The sequence below is a fragment of the Trachurus trachurus genome, assembly GCF_905171665.1.
Source record: "Trachurus trachurus genome assembly, chromosome: 7".
Lineage (NCBI taxonomy): Eukaryota > Metazoa > Chordata > Actinopteri > Carangiformes > Carangidae > Trachurus > Trachurus trachurus.
The window spans coordinates 12,574,847-12,590,686 of NC_139901.1; the positions used below are offsets into that span (position 1 = coordinate 12,574,847).

A 15,840-nucleotide genomic window follows, 5' to 3' on the forward strand; every position below is an offset into this window, starting at 1 on the left:
CAAAGAGCATCTACAAAGTTTCCCCGACTCAATACTCCCCAAATACTCTAATTTAATAATATAACAACACAATTACATTAACAAATCATGAATACAAAATAATAAATCATAATGAATCTAAGTAGCCTACAAAAAATAACCAGCTTGTGCCTTTTGTTTCATTGATTAATGCTTTAATGACTTTATTATTATGTATTATTGTTTATTATTAACCATAATAGTAAGAATCATCATTAGGAGATACATTCAGTATTTATCCACGTTTTTATCACTTCACATCATGTCCTTACTAAGATTTAAAAGAACAGGAGATTATTGAATTGATTGACAGTGAAATGTGAGGCTTGGCAGTTTCCATGGTAACCACTATTGTTTGATTTAGGCTGCAGGAAGTGGACTACGTGCCAAATAATCAGGTTTTAAATGTGATATCCTTGTACTTAAACCCGAAATTGGTCACCAACCTGAACCACGGAATTAAAACATGGATCAGTACAGATTAAAGGCTTCTGGGCAACCAGTTGTATTGATCCAGTTATACAATATCTAATCAATAAAACTGCCTCATGTCCTTTATGTCTCTGCTGGATGAGACTCGCTTGCCTGTTAACTGCTGTGAAAACCATCAGTTTAAACTTGTGTATGTGAAGTCAGACTTGACTTTACTGTGCTTTGAGCATTGTGATGTGATGTTATAAACATAAAATTATAAAAATAAAAAATATCAGGTCAACTGTCCTATTAATATCTATGGTTGTATCAGGCCAGAATAAGATTCACAGTAGCCTATTTTTAGATCACTTTGATCAGTTGCAACGATCAGAAGCCCACCTGAATATCCAGACAAATTAAAATAAACTAAATCAGCCACATCCTGAGCTCTGTCTAGTGGCCAGAGGGGAAACAGATGACAGCTGTATCCTGCTTCTGTGTGAGTTGTTTGTTTTGATAAACTGAATAAATGTCATTGGTCCAGTGTGATAGCAATCACTGATATACTGACGCTTCTTTAAAATGACTGTTTATCATAGTCTTTGTGCAGTGGTGCTGCTAAATTATGATTATTTTGATCAATACAATATTGACGTCACAGTTATTTAACAAAATGACTCACTGATTCTGAAAACCCCTCATACTTAAAAGCTGTCTTTTTAACTGGGGACTTCATTAGTATCAAAGAAAAAGATAAATGAATTAGGCTAAATTAATCTAATTTTAGATGTAGAAAATATAAATGAATATCATAATAACATGTTTACTTATGTTCATAATTATTAATTGGCACAAACGCAAAATTAATGTCCACAACTGAAAACTGCTAAATATTCAGTGGATAAAAAAATTATAAATGAAAATAAATTTGGCCACAGTTAAACAGAACAAGTATTTTGTTGATCTGCACCAACAGATTAAAGGGACAACGAGGAGTTTGTATTTGGTTATAAAAAAGCCTCATATTAATGTGGATAAGTCTACGTTACTCACACTTGTTAATGAGTCCATTTTCGAGTTTTGTCTTTATCGTTATTTTGTTATTATTATTTAGTGGTCGGCTCGCCCAGCATTTCCTACTTTTGGTTTCGCGGACGATGCCCGGCGGGTCATGGGAATAACGCCGCTGAATCGCCGTTTATGGTCGGAACTACGACGGTATCTGATTGTCTTCGAACCTCCGATTTTCATTCTTGATTAATGAAAACATTCTTGGTAAATGTTTTCACTTTCGTCTGTCTTGCGCCGGTCCAAGAAGGCTCATGGGAAATGTAGTGTGAAAAAAACACTTCGCTTTCCAAAACTCCTAACATATAGATTAAATATCAGTGTGCGCCACTCAGTAGCTCAGTCCTACTGTATGATGTGACCAGGAAGCAGACGGGTTCAAATCTGTTGTGAAACAGGATACAGTTCAGTAATCATTTTATCTTGATTATCTTTTTACATAATTACAGGAACCCGGTAATAATACTTGATAATGAAATGAATACATGAACCTGGCTTGGAAAGATTGATGGTATATGAAAGTGAGGTAAAAGGTGTGTTGTGTCGTTGTGGTAGCAGGTCATGATGCTGTAGCCTGAGCAGCGAGGAGGTCTTCTTGTCTGGGTAGACGATCTAGACCTGTCCCAGTGTGTATGCGTGCATGCGTGCTGTGTTTTTTTTTATATTTTGGGGTTTTTTATTGCCTTTAACTGGTAGTACAGTGGAGACAGAGACAGGAAATTGGGAGGCAGAGAGGGGGAATGACATGCAGGAAAGGGCTGCCCGATGCGGGATTCGAACCGGGGCCACCTGCAGTGAGGACTGTAGCCTCAACATGGGGCGACAGCTCTACCAAGTGAGCTAAACGCCGCCCTGCGTGCTGTGTTTTTATCTCAGGCTGCAACAACATGCTCATCATTTTGACGTCCTCCTCGTCTGATGTCTGCCATGTTTCTGAGTGTGTGAATGAATGAATGAATGAATGAATGAACACCTCCTTTTATATGATGTAGTCTAACAGGTCTATTATGTGGAACAGCAGCAGCTTTGTTTACAAGATGGGAGCGCTGCTGTGATAAAATTCGTTATAAGCCTGAGTCTCCACCTCCACCTTCCTAAGCTCCCATTCATTCATTGACTATTCATGCTCTGACAATGCCAGCTGTACATTAGTGTGTGTGTGTGTGTGTGTGTGTGTGTGTGTGTGTGTGTGTGTGTGTGTGTGTGTGTGTGTGTGTGTGTGTGTGTGTGTGTGTGTGTGTGGACAGAATGCTGTTTTGGCTGTTTTTCGGGGACCATATTGTTGACGTCTCCCACAGCTGTGGCCACACTGAAGAGTATTGTTCAAGGCTAGAAAAAAGCATTGGGAAACATACACACACACACACACACACACACACACACACACACACACACACACACACACACACACACACACACACACACACACACACACACACACACACACACACACACAAATGCACATCACACACACACACACGGTTTTGCCAGCTCACCAGTGTCTGCACTAGTGTTGTCACGATACCAACATTTTGGTACCGGTATCGGTACCAACATGTTTTTCGATACTTTTCGATACTTTTCGGTACTTTTCCACATAAAAAGAGAACACAAAAAATGTCATTATTGGCTTTATTTTAATAGAAAAATTTTGGACCATAAAACAGGAAATCAGTAAACAGTTTTTTACTTTAAAAAATGTCTGTTTAAACATGAATATCAACTTGTTTTCTTTGCATTATTTGAGGTCTGAAAACACTGCATCTTTTTTTGTTATTTTGACCAGTTGTAATTTTTGGGAGAAATTGTTATCAGTAGTTTATAGAATGAAACACAAATGTTCATGTTACTCAAACATACACCTATTGTTTCCCATATGTAGACCAAATTGATTCTGTTCCCCCCACCCCCATCAACGCAATATCGTTCCGTTAATTCATCTCTGCGTAGCGCTGCTTCGCCGTGCTCACTCACTCACAGAGAGAGAGACAGAGAGAGAGAGAGAGAGAGAGAGAGAGAGAGAGAGAGAGAGAGAGAGAGAGAGAGAGAGAGAGAGAGAGAGAGAGAGAGAGAGACAGAGAGACAGAGAGAGAGAGAGAGAGAGACAGAGACAGAGAGAGAGAGAGAGAGAGAGAGACAGAGAGAGAGACAGAGAGAGAGAGACAGAGAGAGCATGCAGCCAGTGGTGATCCGCGGTAAAAACAAAACTTATTAACGAGGCTGTGGCGGCCGTCTCTCTCTCTCTCGCGCGCGGCGCACACACACAGACACACACACAAACACAGGCACATGGACAGGTGGCGCTGTAACGGTAATGATAAAAAGCACCTTGCTTCGTTTGTGACTCGCTCTCTCGCTCCTCGCGGCTCAAATTACAATGCGGCGACTTCACGCGGCGACGTCACCGCTGCTGGCGGCGCAGAATGAAAGTACCGGTCCCATCTAAGCGCAGTATGGTACCGTTTTAAATGCGTTAGTACCCCGGTACCAATCTAGTACCGGTATACCGTGCAACCCTAGTCTGCACAAACCATTTTGCGTCTGAAAACGAGCACCACGGCAGGTGCCCATTCATCAAAATCTCCTCTAACCAACCCCACCCCTTTCCTTTTCCCCTGAGCCCCCCACCCCCCTCCAAAAAAAAACAAAAAAAAAACACAACACCATCAGACCCTCCCCCTGAAACGTAGGCCCCTCCCCCCCTCCTGTCCTCCTGCCTGTCTGCTCATTGGCAGCGGAGCGAGCGGTGTCCCCGCGGGCCGTGGAGGAGGAGAGGGCTGCACGTCCCTGTGTGCACGCAGCTCGATGCGCATGTATGTTTTCATGCATATTGATCTGTGAGCGTGTGTGTGTGTGTGTGAGTGTCGGCTTCACACGCCTGCTACCAACGCTCAGTGATGGAGCGGCACGCCGAGCGGAGCTGAGCTGAGCCGGAGAGCCTCGACCTGAATGCAGCGCTCGTCGGGCAGACACTATCCCTGACCATCCTCCTTCTCTCCTCCTCCTCCACCTCCACGGTGGTAATCCTTGCTGACACAAAGGACTAAATGCTGGCTGCATCCTTCAGCAGCCGGGCTCTCTCCTCCTCCTCCTCTTCCTCATCCTCCTCCTCCAGCTCTGATCCTCCACAGCCGGACATTGCTGCTCTGACACAGCCTGCAACTGTGCATCACATCTCTGGACGACCGGCCTGGCTGCTCTCCTCCTTTGCCCTCCTCCTCCTCCTCCTCCTCCTCGGCCGGTTCATTCAGGGAGTGCATGAGAAAACGGCTCCAGCCCCGGGGAGGCATTTTCATTTTTTCTGTTGTGTCTCTTGGAGCCTGTGGATCCAGTGTTGCTGCTTATGTAGCAGGAGCTGCTCCCTCTCCTCTCCCTGCTCTGGTCACCGAAAGGTAAAGCAGCTGAACGAGTCTCGCTTTTATTTATCAAGTGACGCTTCTCATTTCAGTCTCGTCATCTTTCTCTAAAACCCTCTGAGGTTGACACACGAGGTGCAGACAGCTGGCCTTATTCGCAAAGTAGCCAAAGCCTTTTAAAAAGTGAGAAAATCACTAAATTACCAACAATAGGAAACGTCCTTAAAGTAGCATGGAGGAGCTCTGTGGGCTATTAACAGTGCAAAAGGTGGTTACTTCTTTACAGACAACACATTTACTGAATAAATAATACTACTATATTTCATTTTAAGACATCTATAGGCACATAGATGTTGTTCAGTATGCTTAACTGCAATTGTTATTATTCCCTTGTTGTATCCTCTTCAAATTTATCTTCACATCATTGCAAATGAGGGTACTCAATGATTTCGCAAGACTAAATAAAAGTTGAATGAATGAATGAAAAGACACATTAAAATACAAGTAAAAGCACAATAACAGAACGGTTTAAAAACACAGATTATAAAACGGATAATACCTCATCAAAGTGCAGGATTACAGATTAGATGAAGGCAGAGGATTATACTTTCATCCACTATTTTCTCCATATATACAACTATTCTGAGGTAGCTCTTGCTACTGAAACCATTTCACCAAAACAATTCAGTACGGGGCGACTGATAGTGGATTTTTAAAGGCCCATATAACAACGATAGGCTGGTGCAAGAAATTGCTTATACCCCACAAAAAACTGACATTGTTGTGAGTGAACAATCTTAGATTTTATTTGAGTGAACATCAGAGTTTACTTAAAGCCCCTGTACAGACTTTTCATTTAGTGTTGATTTTGGCGGCGAAAGTGGTGGAATGAAGACTGCATTTCCCACTGTCATGAAGACGTTTGTCTGGCTGGCACGTGTAGATTTGTTTTGGAAACGTCGGAAAGAAGACGGGACTTGCTTTTTTTTTTTTTTTTGCAGCGTAATGTATCTATTCGTATCGTTTCGTCAGTGGTCCGACCCGACCATGGCATGCCTTCCAGAAGTTTAGAATTAGACTACTTAGGAATAGCGTATCTTCACACTGATGGGCTCATTTGCTGTTGTAGGTAACAGAGACACATCAGCAGAAACCAGAGACTATTGTGTATTCAGTTAAAAGCTCTGTACAGGGGCTTTAAGTAAAAATTAAATCTGGAGCACAGAGCACATAAAGACATTGTATTATCACACTTAAATGAATGAATGAATAAATAAATAAATCCTTGGCTCATTTAACAACTCAATAGCACACAGAAAGAAATGAGGGGACCGTAGAGTCCCTTTATGACGTAAAAATACTTAAAAAATACAAATAACCAAAACCTAATCATGTTTATAGATTGTGAATGAAGTCATCTTATACAAAGTTAATGTTTATTTAAAAAGAATTCCTCTCAGGTATACAATATCGATATCCTTAACTTGTGTGTAGAAAGCTTGAGCAATAGATCAATCAATCAATTTATTTAAAGTGCAAAAAACAAAACAAAGAAGGGTTAGGTTAGGTAGATGATCAATGATCATACACTGTGTGGAAATTAGTTGTCGGCTACTTTCACATTAAGTAACAAGCACATTTGAATGACCTGTTTGGTGAGTGAGCAGTATCTGTGACCATATCAACATCATCTCGACAAAAGCCTTAGAATCAAACAGACTTGAATGACTTGTGTTGGAGGGAGAGGTTGAGGTTGGTTGTGTTCAGCTTCATCTGTTTGCTTCATGTGAAGTTAGAGCTGAGCGCACAAGGAGCAACATGTGATTCAATATTGACTTTTGACACGACGTTTAAGGTCTAAAGCGTGGACACACAGGCACAGAGAGAGAAAGCCCTGCAGCCTGGGCTGAATCTCACTCATCCTAGAAGAGAGCGGAAACACAGGAAATGATCAAAGCTTCCCCACAACAATAGCCCATTATTACACAGAGTAACGTCTTTACCCAAAACATACAGAGCCGCTCCTCCTGCTTATTGTTGTTTCTCAGATAATGCAATAAGCCTGTCAGTCCTTGAGCAACATCATCAACCAAGCAGAGGAAAAAAAAACAGCATGTTCCAAAAACAAAGGGCAAAGTTCACATCAGACCAAATACTAAGAAGGGTTCACTCTGCTGGCACACAGCTCTCAGGACTTCAGATGGCCCAAACTGGGACAGCAGCAGCAGCAGCAACAGCATTTAACTGGAAACCAGACACGCGGTGTCAGACATGTTTAAAAGTGGGCTGAAGATCATGGGGAGTGAGTATGATAACGATAATTCACAGGGATTTGATGCAATAATCTCAACCGTTACAGTAGAGAACAGTACAGGGAGTCTCTGCTCTGCCTTTGTTGGGATAAACTTTGCTGACGGGAACAATTCAGCTGGTGTCAAGTTGCTTTTTGAATCTATATGAGGACGAAGCTGACAGGATTTCAAAATAGCAGTTGCAACAAAAAACATATTCTCTATGACTCTTTGCAGATATTGTTGATTTCAGTTGCATTTCGTCTTTAATTTTTTTTTCTTCCCTCTGGTCAAACTTGACCAGTTTCCATTTTTTCCTTTTCTGTTCGGACTTGAAGCAAATAAATCTATGTCTGAATAATGAATATGACCCGTAGGCTGTGGTGTCTCTGTAGCACCACGATGCTAACGGTGCTAACAATGTAAAACAATGAGACGCATTTACCGACACCAATAAAACTGCAGCACAGAATAAAGGCCTGACTTGTGCAGGATTTTTGTGGCTGATATCGACATTAGGGAGTAAAAAACATTCTGATAACCACGTAATCGGCCAATATTCCTGAAGTTTACAGAAACTGTTTTTTTTTTTTTTGCAGTGATCCTTCGAATATGGTGCAAATGGTGGCTGTTACCAAGTTTGTTGTGCTAGTTGTTTCACCACTTTGTAGCACCATCTGCACATTACCTTTCCCTGTTTGTTTGCCTTGTATGTAAAATACTTGCAAACAGCACTTTTGCTTTTTTTCATTTTTGACTAACAACTAGCTGTGAAGGCTCTCGAGCAGCAGCAGTGTTGTAGCGTTCATGTGTTCATCTGATAGTGAGGGGAGGAGCTATGTGCTGGGTCAAGTTGTGTGTCACCATACTAAATTTTAGTATTGATTTAGTTGTTGTGATGATTTGATTTAGTTTTTTAGTTTTTGACAAGCCTAATATAGACAAAAATCTCCAGGTGTGTCAGTAGTTGAATGTTATTTTCTACATGTCACGCTGACAGATTGTTTTTATTAATGGAAATATATCTGATAACATTGTTGCAGTTTTGATTGAGCTTTGAGAGGAGGTAGGTAGGTAGGCAGGCCAAGCTGAGGCCTGGAAACGGCAGAGAGTGTTATTTTCAGCCAGTCGCCCACTCTGAAGAAATCTTTGTAAATGTGGTATGTGTTCAGGGTCCTTATTGATTTTTCCTCTGTCTGCCCGTCCCCCGGCCACCAGATGTTTCTGACACGAACCAGTTGCAGCAGGACGATATTAAGGCTGATGAGACTGAAGTCCTGGAGCTCGTCTGTGGATTACACACACACACACACACACATGCGCAGCCTGTTCCCATTAGACATTAGATTGAGGACATAAACCACCAGTCAGACCACATGTCACAGGACATTACAGCTCCAGTTCACACAGCAGCACACACACACACAATCGAATGGCCAATAATAATAATAATAGTTATAACAATACTGATGATGATGATGCTCCTGCTGCATCGTCCACTGGAGCTGTTCAGTAATAATTATCAGTTGCAGACCTGGATCTAACTGTAGGTTGATCTGTGACTCCGCCCTCAGTGAAGCTGTCGATGTCTGCAGGTAGTTCGTCACGTCACACTCTTATGTAACGTTGTTATTTAGCAGAGACCTGTGTGTGCGCCATTTTTATATGGATTCTAAAAGGCTTTTTGTGTTAAGGTTCGTGTGGACTGTGTGTCTGTCCACCTTCTGTCTCACTTCTTATTCGTCTGAGTCCTGTACTTCCAGTATCTGTAACTTGAGTCATTATTGTTTTTGAGCAGTGTTTTTTTTTTTTTTTTTTGGGGTACTTTCAAAAGACAAATATTAAACTTTTGAGTCTATCATGACTATATTCATGATTAATTTGTTACTTTGAAGCAGAACTTTTTGTCAAAGCAATTAAATTTATTTTATTTTGAAAAACCCAACAGACCATACAGTGAACAGCCATGATATCAGGTGACTGTTGTTGTTGTTGTGGCTGATTGGTGAAGATCGGTGGCCTGCTTTTAGAGCCCATTGTGATCCAGAGGGCAGTGGGGGGATTGGGTGAGGGGGGATGGAGCCGGTCCAAGCTGACGTGGGCGAGGAGGGCAGGGGGGGCACCCTGGACAGGTCACCAGTCCACCACAGGGACGACATTTTGAGACGAACAACACACAGTCACCACTCATAGTGTGCATGTTTTTAGACTATGTGAGGAAGCCAGAGAACACAGAGCCGCCCATAAATATGCATGTTGAAATTTAAAACAATATCAGAATCAGAACAGTTTTATTGCCAAGAGCAGTACAGCACGAGGAACTTGTCTTGGTGTCAGGTGCAAACATAAAAGTACCAAAAAATAGAATAGAATAAGAATTTAGAGAATTAAAAATGTAAATAAAATAAAATAAAATAGAATGAATTAAAATATTCTAGTGCAAAAGATATGCATATACTATATACAAAAAGGAAATACGCTAAATACACATATACTATATAAAAGAATAGAATAAAGATATATACAAATACTACAGTTACATTGTCCAGTATATTGATTTCTAAAATGTGTACTTGTCTTGGGCCTTAACTAGCATAATAAAATATACGCATGGGTAAAATTACATAATATTCCTCATCAGTCGTGGATGTGTGTATTTGTTGTTGTGTTGGTCTGTGTATCATGGCCAAGTGCCTGTTTGTTTGTGTGCAGCAGGTTGACGTTGCCCTCAGCTGTGTGTGTGTGTGACGGAAGCCGGCCCATCTGTTACTGCTGTAATCCTGCTCGTCTCAGCCCTCACTCACGGATTGGGAGCGACACAGGTGGCCTGGTCGTGGCGGCCTCCGACACACTCACACACTCCCAACACCTGCTGTCTCTACACAGATTCATAGTTTCATCTGGATTCCTGCTGAAACTGACACCTGGACGCTTTAATCCAGAGCTGTTGGTAAAAAAATGTATTAAACTCAACTGGCTGCCAAACTTTTTTTATACAACAACCTTTTAATGTCTGAAGCTTGTAAATCTGCCACTCGTCCCCTGTCCTCTCACTTTTATCAAGAGTCAAGTCCCTGCCAAGTGTGTGTGGCACATCAAATCAAAATGACTGACTGCTCTGTGACGTGGTACAGATGACCGTTTGTCTGCTGTCACATCAAAACCTCATTCTAAACATCATTATAGTTTAAGAATAGAAACAAGATGTGATCTATAAATGTATTTGACTTTGAATCACTAAATAGTTTTGACCATTACGGTGACTTTAAAGTCATCTGTTAGCCATTTATATATATATGAACCAAGCAATATACGTGCACACATACATAAACATGCATATATACAGTAGACAATGTTTCTAATAAAAGAAACATCCGTCTGATTAGATGTTTCATAAATATTTCTGTCAGGTGTAATTAGTTGACAACCTCTGGTAGAATTGAAGATTTCAGTGATTTTCAGTTTAGTGTTGAACGCTCTCCTGATTTGTTAACCAGAAAACATCCGTCACAGATTTTGTCGTCACATCCACATCCACATCCACCGGCACAGGGCCAGAGTTGATCCTAACGGCTGCTGCAGATAAACGCTACACACCAGATATGGAAGTACCTGCGCAAACATAGAAATGTAAATACAAAAACTGCAGTGGGAGTGGACGCCATTCAGACCTGAGGCCTGTTCATACAAACACTGGTTGGACAAGAGAAGTCGTCTTGTTTGCATTTCTTCATTTTTTCGCTTTTGTCAGAGCGTTTTGCACCAGTTTCCCTAAACTGACATTTCTTTGATCGCGAAACCTGTACTTAAAATGTCTTTTGAGTTGTAATTTCCACTTAAATCTTTGAATAGAAGAGCCAACAACATCTTTGCTGACGACTTACGGGTGTGAAAGTTTCAGTTTTAAATTTTTTTATTATCTCGACACTTAAAATGTATTTGTATTGCATTGTTTTGAAACAGCATTACAAAGTGCTTTTCATAAAATCAAACCGAGAAATGTCAGCAGGTATGAAGATAAAAATAATAGACAAAACGGTGAAAAAATAGCAATAAAACCAAATCATGACTTATAATGGCTGAAGGTGCCTTATTATATGTAATTTGGCTTATTGAATTAAAGATATAATAATCATTAAGTATTTAATTTGAGCTCTTATTTCTTTTCTCTTTTATTGTCAATCTGTTTCCTTTCATATGTTTTATATTGTTGTTCTGTGAAGCACTTTGAATTACCCTTATGCGTGAAATGTGCTAAACAAATCAAGCTTATTGTGGGCATGACCTGGTCTCATCAATGGGTCCTTTAGATAAAATATCTTCCAGTCTTCTTCTATGTGATCTGCCTCTTCTCTCAGGTAGAGTCACCTCTGGTCTGCCCTGGAACCTGAATATTTAGATGCTTGAAAGTCATCGTTTCTCCCCATGGAGCTTTTTTATCTTCACTTCTTCTCTGTTGTGGTGAACGTGATGTTTTCCCATCAGGGGCATTTAATCATGGAGATTACATGTGAAGTGGAACATGTGATGGCGTCTTTCGATAAGTATGATGCCAAACGTGTGTTTATTATAGAGGCCAGAGATAAAAGCTGGCAGGAGAAGAGCCGGTGCAGATGCCTGTAGATGTGGGACAGCGTTGTGTTGTGTTGTGTCTGCTTGTCAGAACCAGTCCTGGTCTGTTTAATGAAGATATCAGTGTGTGCAGCTTGGATCCCCTGTGGGGGAGGTGCAGGGGGCTGGTGGGTACGTGTGGGTAGCACAACAGCTCTATAATGTAGGTGGGAGGTTACATTTTTTTTGTCTGTGTCTGCAAATCGTGCTTTATTGCAAAAAAAACAACAAAAACTGAAGTACTGCATTTCTAAACTCGGCCTTCCCTGTGTTCATGAACACTGAGCATGCTGGGATTGGTGTAAAATGCAGCAACATTAAGTGACGGGCTGGGATATTATTCCAGGCTAAGCTGTCATTTTGGACAGAAAATGGAGTGCAAGCAGCCTGCTTTCCCTCCTTTGATCCCTTACATCCCATATGTTTTTATGCTTAAGCAGATGCCTTTAATACCTAAAATGACATTGTAATCTTGATAAGCATGCAAGTGTAATCTCAGCCACGTTACAGACATCTGCCTGCCCTATTATTAAAAGGTTTATTTTTTAAGCTCTGAACTGTCGGGATGTATTTTTTTTGTCTGAACTTAGAAACTTGTTGGAATTTTCCTTTCTACACCAGCGTTTATAGATCATTTACTAAACCTTCTCTGTCCACAGAAAAGGCTTAAGTCTTTTCATTGTCCCTCTGATTTAGATTATTGGCTTTTGTAAACAGGAAAATGATGGATTACCTCCACCATCTGTCTGAGCAGGGTCAGATCTTTGACCTTTTACACAAACACAGGACTTTGATTCCAGGGTGTGTGACTTCTGGATGTTTCTGTAACGACTTGTCAAACAATGGAGTCTAAAATGTCTGTTTTTCAGGCAGATGATGAGAAAATGTACTTAACTTGAGGCCTGTTTCTGCCTCAGCAACAAACTCCCGGGAGATCCTGTAACACAGATCTCTACTCTCTGTGCTGGTTTCACTGCTGGAGGAGTGCAAGTTAAGACGGATTTACAGTAAACATGCAACTGTGATGTGGAAGTTGAAAGTTGAATACAATTTGTGTCTCTTTGCTTGATAATACTGTTATTGTTTTTAATTGTATTTGGAGGTGGAAAATAGACCGTTTTCAGACTGTTTTAAATTGTTCTGGTTTGATCAGATTGACACCAGCAGTTAAAATGAGTCAGGTGTAAAATCAAACTGTATCTAAGATCACATCATTCTAATATCACTCGGTTATAACAACATTGAGACTGTTATTACGCAGAAAAAGACTAGTTTGGTCTCAATTTAAATGTTAAACTCATGGTTTCACACACAAACCTCTGAGCTTGGAGAGAGTCATCTGTAGCTGTGAAACCAAAACCAACAGACAAAGGAGAGATGTTGTGAAATCTCTCCAGAGTTCGTTGCTGGGACAGAAGCAGGTCACAAAGTTAATTTTCTTCAGAGGATCTGTGGCTGCTGAAAAATGTCCCCTAGATTTACTTCAGTGACTGGGGGATGAAAGAGTCTGATAATCTGTGGCCTTGCTCATGTCTCCCATTGGAGCGAACAGACTTGGACCTGCTGAGGGCGCGAAGACACCACGGGACAGACGGGCCCTAGTGTCTCTGTTATGATTCCTCAACTCTCAAATGTCATTTTCAGACAGATCATGAGAAAATTAACTTTGAGACCTATCTCTGTCTCTAAATGAACTCCCACAACATCTTGCAAGTCAGATCTCTTCTCTCTGTTGGTGTGTATAGAAGGACCTGGGGTTAACACACAATCATGTGTTGTTAAAACTTAATTTAATATTTCTTTAAGTATACTATAAGACAAAACTGAGAGAGATTATTAGGCTGGTATGGTCTTGTTTTGGTTTGATGATCAGATTCAAAGTAGCTGATAAAAACAAACTGCAATACGTATCTAATGTTGTGTTGGTGTTTTGTCATGAACATCTATTCATACCATTGTTGCAAACTGTAATCTGTCTTTGTTAAAGAGAAATATTTGGGAAGGTTTGTACTATGATAGTCAAGGCCTGAACTGTGAGTGTACAGGGAGAAATGACAGCAGTTAATATGTGTGCTCTACTTTCTGCAGGGACTATGTGTTAGCCTGGTTTGACAGCACTTAGCCGACATATTATTATCACAGTTTGTCCTCCCGTTGTTGCAGATATCGTTGGCAAACTTTCCTCCATCTTTCATTGCTCTGCTTTGTTTGGGTTGTTATTCAAAGCTGTAGTTGCACGGAGGTCATTGTAAAGCGCTTTGAGTGGTCCCAGCGCTATATAAGTGCAAGTCCATTTACCATTTACCATTTAGTTGTGTTGTTGGTACAGGACAAATGTCAGTGTGTGGAGAGACTATGGTGCATTTCAAAGAGGCCTTGCCTCTAATTTTACATAATTTTGAGTTTTAATAAAGTGCAAACTGTGACTCTTATGAACAGGTTGTATACATGTTTGAAGTTGGACGTTTAAACAGCCTACGACCCTACGTGAACCGACTCACTGTTGGAGATACACCCTAGTGGTCAGGAGCTGAACTGCAGGTTTAGGTTCTGTTAGTTTCAAATTGTTGCCGTGCGTGATAGAAAATGTGTTGTGTGTGGTTGGGAGTCGGCCGGTCATGCCTTTTTAGTAGAAGTTCATTCCTGGTTTGCTGACTCAAGTTTCCACATATAGCGCCACTCGCTTCCTGTTTCAGCCGCATTTCGCAGCAAAAACCTACATGGGAGAACTTACAGTATCTGTCAGTTATGCAGCGCAGGTCAAACCATGCACGGAGGTCAAACCACAAACTTACACTGACATCTGCGTGTGCATCATGTGTTTCATAACAAACATCCTCGATCATCCTCTCAATCGCTCATGGACAGTTGGGTTGCCAATCGGCACAAGCCTAAAGCTTTTTAATCTTATCAGTAAACATTGAGAAATAAATTCAAAATGTGCATCCCTAGTGTTAATAAATGCCGCTGTAGGTATTTACTCCTCTTAGGCTTCATTATCTGCACGGTCAGGTTTGGCTTTAAGAAGCTCTGTGTTATGATTAAAGTTTAAAGCATGAATGAAGCCCACAGACTGTCCTGCTATGGACGTCAGAACAAACGCAATGCGTGTGTGTGTGTGTGTGTGTATCAGGTCAGGGCTTGATTAGCTCAGTAGGGCGTAGCAGTTGAGTCCAGCTGTTCTCTGCAGAAATGTGCCATGACACACAGTGAGGCTTCTAGTCGAATGATCCACCGGTGATGAGAAAAACACAGCTCTGATATTAATAAGACATCTGGCGTGTTGCGTTATTGGTCTCTGAGCAGCGACTGACGGACACGTGGTCGGACGGCAGCACACAGGTTCTGTGTTGTTTCCTCATTTGACGAGTTTGCAGGGATTCGTTTTTCATGTGTTGACTGTTGATGTTTTTGCTGTTGTGTTTTCTCCACCTTTCTGACCATTTCTACTCTTTGACCTCCAGTGACCCCTGATCTGTTCCCGGAAACACCCCTGGTGCCGTCGCTGCCCGCAATCTCATCGGCGCTAGCCAGTCCCGCACCTCACAAGCCTCAGAGGCGCAGCAGCAGGAGCGACAGAGCCGCCAGGCCCCGCCCCTTGCGCTCAGCCCCCAGGCCAGGCCCCGACAGAGGCAGCATGGAGGTGGGCATGCGCGTGGTGCGCGGCCTGGACTGGAAATGGGGAAACCAGGACGATGCCGAGGGTCACGTGGGCACAGTGGTGGAGATCGGGCGGCAGGGCAGCACCACCACGCCAGACAAGACGGTGGTGGTGCAGTGGGACAGCGGCACAAGGACCAACTACCGGACAGGCTACCAGGGAGCCTATGACCTGCTGCTCTATGATAACGCACAAATTGGTAAGAACCAACACATCTAGAGTGATAACAAATCAATGTTATATCAATATTACCGTATATTATATTTATTATATCATAATATATGTAATGGAGGTCCGCGGGTGTGCCACAGTCACGAGGTACCAGTAAGGAGAAGTGACAGGTTGTGGCGGTTAGCGGTACTGGAAGTAAACTCACTCACCCATAAAAGACGTGCTAACCCGCCTGCCAAGTGGTTGTCAA

At 41.7% G+C, this 15,840-nt stretch overlaps 1 protein-coding gene across 3 annotated transcripts in view; it reads left to right on the forward strand.

Moving 5' to 3' along the window:
• mib2 (MIB E3 ubiquitin protein ligase 2) overlaps positions 1–15,840 on the forward strand; it is a 52,634-nt gene that overhangs the window by 1,293 nt on the left and 35,501 nt on the right. The window contains exons 1-2 of one of the 3 annotated variants that reach the window (XM_083975663.1): positions 7,021–7,158; positions 15,223–15,618. In XM_083975663.1, coding sequence (XP_083831789.1) covers positions 7,128–7,158; positions 15,223–15,618 — 427 coding nt within the window. In that variant the 5' untranslated portion in view covers positions 7,021–7,127. Of the gene's footprint in view, positions 1–7,020; positions 7,159–15,222; positions 15,619–15,840 lie in introns of those variants that run through there. The other 2 variants (XM_083975664.1, XM_083975665.1) reach the window with 2 other exon arrangements.